The following is a 5,444-nucleotide window of genomic DNA, read 5'->3' as shown; positions in this document are numbered from 1 at the left end:
CATGGGTTTCCTGAAGAAAGGTGTTCAGCAAATCCCTCTTCATTCATCCCCTAATTCTAAACCTATATGAAAGCCACCTAGGATAGGGTTTTTATTAATTGAATGTTTAGGCAAATTAATTCTACTTAATCAAACTAAAGAAAGGACTGAAACACAAACTGCTAGTGGAAAGTCGAATATAAGTTCTAGGAGTGTCAACCTGAAGTCTTGCACAATTTATTTACTTCTTTTAATTCACCCCTCACGTATGCAGCTCCCAAATCTCATGGTCAGAGCAACATTCCCTGCTGTCCACCGCTGGGAATACAGCCTGGCTCGAAGCTTCCACCACACTCAGGATGCTGTTTGGCCCTCTTTAGCCACAGTCTGCAGAAGGCAAGAAAAGAAAAAGAGAAAAAAAGGGGTGCAGGGGAACTATGTGACTCACTGCCAGGACTCTAGGGCAGGACATTCCTTTCTGCCAGCGACTGAGACCAGCCCGGGCCTCTGGTTAAACACAGCAGTGGTAGAGCCAATCAGAAGCAAATCCAGATACCAATGAGGACAATCCCACCACAGCCCCCGCAAAAGGCTGATCAGTGTTTGAGCTGCTGATCAGACTAGTGAGGGTAACTCCAGCAAACGTATGTGAACCTGCAGCAGCCAAAGCACCCGGCCTCAGAGTGGTTGGTGTAACAGAGCACACCTGGGGAACACAGTGAAAGCAAAGTTCAGTGACAGCTTAGAAGTGGAACAGGGGCTGGTTGTGCTGCAGGAACCTATGGAAAGAACAAAACCCAGCACTGGAGCAGAAGAAACTCAAGAAAAGCTGGTTGGAAGTGGGAAAAAATGTAAAAGGCAGCAGCAGTTCTGCAACATGCTGCTGCTGAAGGACAAGGACCTTGACAAGAACTCGATGCCAATAATTAAACATAGAATCATTAAGGTTGGAAAAGGCCTCTAAGATCAATAAGTCATCAACACAACACTCCCATGACCACTAAACCATGTCCCCAAGTGCCATATCTACATGTTTTTTTGAACCCCTCTAGGGATGGGGACTCCATCTTTAGTCATTTAATGAGTCAAAAATCCAAAAAGACTCCAGCACCTCCCTGGGTAGCCTGGCCCAATGCCTCACCACTCTTGCAGAAGAAATTTTCACACTCTTGCAAAGAAATTCTTCCTAATATCCCATCTAGACCTCCCCTGGTGTAGCTTAAGCCCATTTCCTCTTATCCTATTGCTAGTCACTTCGGAGAAGATTAATAAATCGCTCTGTGACTTATCTAAGGGGTCTCAAATTTACAAGGCAGCAAGGTGTGAGGATCCCCTCTGCAGAACTACAAACAGCAGCTCTTTCAGTCTTTCTTTTCCGTGGTCCAGGTGGAGGAAGGAAGCAGATGGACAGAAACAAATAGGACCAGGTTTCCAAAAGCCTGGAATTCTCACCTGCCGCAAGAACTGCTTCCCCAGGTAGCTGGTGGCCATGCTCGTCAAGTTCTTTCTGCTGCCAACTTTACACCTGATGTACCCATAAAGGTTGGCTCCCTGAAGCACCACTCCCATCACCACCACTGCCTAGGACACAGGAGAACACAGTGGCTGATGCAGTCCTGCCTCCAGCACAGGAGCTGGGACTGCAGGGACTCCACTCCCCAGCCACTTCACTTTGAAAGAAAAGAGCGCGCTGAAAGCAAAGATCACCCAGATCACAGGGCAGGTAATCAGACCTAACCAGAAAATTCGGGACTCTGCCTCTGACGAGGTTTTATTCCCTTGGGTTGATGCCTAGAAAGAAAGAAGAAGTTGAGTTGAACAGGCTGCTCCACTGTATCGATCACGTTGTCATTAAAACCAGCCCAGAATCTACAAGCCCCTAGTTGTTGCCTCCACACAACAGTAGTGAGAGCTTTTGAGGGCAACTTCTACATCACCTAAAGAGCTTTCTGCAACAGATGTTTCCACTTAAAGGAACCTTTTAGCAATTTTCTGTCAAAAACAGTGGAGGCAGCAGCATCAAACCCTCTTGGAATCCTTAGGGCTCGAAGACATTTACTGCCTGGTTCAGTTACAAAGCTTAGAAACAGCTATACAGGTCATGTCTGCTCCACATTGTTCCCAAATCACTGCACCTGAGTGCAGCCTAGCACTGCCAGACCCAAAGACTGACACTCCCAGGCACCACAGGACCCCAGCATGGTGGGGTTGGAAGGGACCTCTGGGGATCATCTTGTCCAACTCCCCCGCTCCAGCAGGTCACCCACAGCAGGTTGCCCAGGATCACATCCCAGCAGGATTGAAATCTCTCCAGAGGAGGAGACTCCACAAACTCTCTGGGCAGCCTGCTCCAGGCTCTGCCACCCTGACAGCAAAAAATTTTTTCCTTCTGTTCAGAGGGAACTTCCTGGGTTCCAGTTTGTGCCTGTTGCCCCTTGTCCTGTTGCTGGGCACCACTCACAAGAGTCTGGCCCCAGCCTCTTGCCTGCCCCCAAGATACTGAGAAGCTTTGAGAAGGTCCACTCTTAGTCTTTTCTTCTCCAGGCTCAAGAGCCCCAGGGCTCTCAGCCTTTCCTGGGCACAGAGATGCTCCAGCCCCTCAGCATATTCACAGCCTCTGCTGGACTCTCTCCAGTAGCTCCTTGTCTCTCTTGCACTGGGGAGCCCAGAACTGGCCACAGTACTCCAGATGTGGCCTCACCAGGGCAGAGTAAAGGGGAAGGAGAACTTCCCTTAGCCTGCTGGCCACACTTGTTCATACACCCCAGGAAAAATCGAAGTAGGGTAATATTTTCTTTCTACATACAGTGGTATGATTCACAACACAGTATTGATTTTAAAAAGTCTTTACAGAGCAGAAGCAAGCACTCACTTCTTCCTAAGACAGCTGAAAAATCTGGACTGCGTTAACTTACTGGTAAATTTACAGCATCTCCACTAGTCTAGCTATGTTCCCCTCCTCCCCCAGGATGTTCTAGCTTTTTTAAACTAGCATGGTTTTGAGAAGTAAGGGCTCAAACTCAGCTGGAGAAAGGTTCAGGCTTAGAATGTTTTAGCAGGTCCCTGTAGAGTGCAGGCCTCCCACGTGACCAGTGGAACTGATCTTCACCTCACTCCAGATCTATCTTCACCTCACCCCAGATCTGCAGACCATTAGCTCCATGCAGAGCTAAGAGACAGACACCAAGCAGGTAAACACATGCCATGTGGTGAGGTGCCTGAAAGATGGGATACTAGAGAGGCAGCAGGAGCAATCATAAGGACAATGGCAAAGCAAGAGCCATGCTCAATGCTCAAGATTTCTTCCTACTACCAGAAGTTTTCTACAGGAGGTAAAAACCACATCAGCTGTTCCAACTTTACACCAGAAAACTGCAGGTTCCTGCTGTGACGTGGGAACTTTTACTTGCTTTACACGTGGAACTTTCAGGTTACTTAGATTAAGCCAGATCAACATGTGATGAGAACTGTTAAATAATTCAATAATCACAAAGCTCACTCAGCAGTCTACACAGAACAAGCCCATGGTCACAGATCTGTGGCTGGAACTGAACGTTTACATTGTGCTGTCTACCACCACAAGCAGAACCATTAATTAACAGAGAATTCATAAACCAGAAACAATTAAAAGAAAAAAGGGAATGTACCTTCCTGGCTTCAAATACCCAGTGACTTCTGCCGTCGTCATCCACCTGGTTCCACCAGCGAAGGCCAACCATCAGTCGCCCCGTGACATTCTGAAAGAGAAGAAAAGCAGCACGTTTTGATCTTCTGCTAGAAGAAACCATTTGCCCAAGTTCAGCTTTTGGCTGGCTGTTTCCAGTGCTGCTTGTTTGCCTCATATTTGGGGCAACAAGATTACAAGGCTCTTATGTCCACAACTATTTTCTCAAACCACAGAATCATTAAGGTTGGAAGAGACCTCTAAGATCATCAAGTCCAACCATCAACCCAACACTCCCATGTCCTGAAGTGCCACATCTACATGTTTTTTTAACACCTCCAGGGATGGGGACTCCAGCACCTTCCTGGAAAGCTTGAGCCAATGCCTCATCACTCTGCCAGGAAAGAAATTCTTCCTAATATCCAGTCTAGAACTCCCCTGACACAATTTCAGCCCATTGCCTCTCATCCTACTGCTGCTTATGTCCAGTACAACACCACTTCATTACTGTGAGGCATATTTCTGTGGATTTGAAAGTTATCTGATAATGAAGCCTGTGCTACCGCATTGTTTGTGGGAAAGGCACAAAGAAGTGACTGGATTTGTGACACAAATATCACTGCTCAATTATTCTACAGTAAGATAAAGATAAAAATCAAAAGAGGAACTTACTTTTACAACCCAAAAGTCGGACGACAGGAGGAGGATGATTGTCACCATGCATGCAATAAAGCTGCTAGTTAGGAGCTCACAAAGCAGATAGACAACTATCGCAGTGACTCGGAAGAACAAGTGGAAGAAGGATGCCACGGGATGCCTGGAAGGAAGCACAGCACAGTCATGTCCACACCAGGATGGTCCAACACAGCCCAGCACCAGGACTGAAGGTGCTGGAGAAATGACACTGCCAAGGTGACCTCCTGCCAACTCACAGGGATCAGCACTGTCATGAAACCAGCGTGCAACAACTGCTGAAAATATGGGAAATAAACAGACTAGAAGCTCACCGTAAGGCAGACGTCTGCTATGTGCTGCCATAGCGCACGTGCAGACAGGATTTGGGGTGGGACACCCAAGGGAAGAGTTTTACCCAATGTTCAGTATCAGGCAGTTTTAACAGGGTCAATTTAGAAAGGGTCTGACAGAGGAAACGCCTCAGAAGGAGAGCTCACACTTCTCACCACGGCAGACTCTCCCTTATTTCTGATTTCTGCCATCCAGTCCAGTCCTTCCTCCCTCAACCTTCCACCCAGAACTCATCTAAAAACAGTCTCTATACCACCAACCTTATTTTTGACTTTTTTGATCTCCTGGACGCATCATCATCTGCATCAAAGAGTGACACATCTTCAATGTCATCACTGCTGTCCTACAGAAGCAAACAGAAGCAAAGACTGATATCAGACAAGATGTTTCCAACTTCAAGCAGGGGTGGTTTTGATTACTCAAAAATATTATGTCACCTTAATATCAAAATGAATTTAGGAAAAATGTGAAGGTTTAACCACATACAAAACAAAAAAATCAGTATTAAAAGTTTTGGTTTGTGCTGTGTGAAAACCACACACACTCCAAGCGTGAGTCCAGGGTTCCTTTCTGCAACCAAGCAGTTAATGTGACAGCCCAGCCTATGGCCTCGTATTCCATGCTCTTAAGTGAGCTCACTGCCTTATGCAAAAGATTCTCCAAATCAGGCACAGACCCACATCCTCCTGCACTTCAGTGATGGAGAAATGAGGATTTCATTACTGGTGATGGAATCAGAATTATTTTTACGGACAGGACGCACCCCTGTCACAGG

The 5,444-nt window shown here is 46.7% G+C and overlaps 1 protein-coding gene across 1 annotated transcript; it reads right to left on the bottom strand.

The window, feature by feature from the left end:
• Positions 1–333: 333 nt before the first annotated feature.
• On the bottom strand, positions 334–5,012 carry LOC103771919 (Golgi apparatus membrane protein TVP23 homolog B-like; the record flags this gene model as incomplete). The annotated part of the gene is made up of 6 exons (XM_008939239.1): positions 334–366; positions 1,432–1,556; positions 1,635–1,770; positions 3,627–3,716; positions 4,316–4,460; positions 4,930–5,012. Coding segments are annotated over 6 exons (612 nt in total), but the record flags the coding sequence as incomplete, so codon positions are not given.
• Positions 5,013–5,444: the final 432 nt, after the last annotated feature.

Source organism: Merops nubicus, unplaced genomic scaffold (assembly GCF_000691845.1).
Source record: "Merops nubicus isolate BGI_N331 unplaced genomic scaffold, ASM69184v1 scaffold17874, whole genome shotgun sequence".
NCBI classification, from domain to species: Eukaryota; Metazoa; Chordata; class Aves; order Coraciiformes; family Meropidae; genus Merops; species Merops nubicus.
The sequence above is the reverse complement of the archived record's forward strand: the minus strand, read 5'-3'. Positions and strand labels throughout refer to the sequence as shown.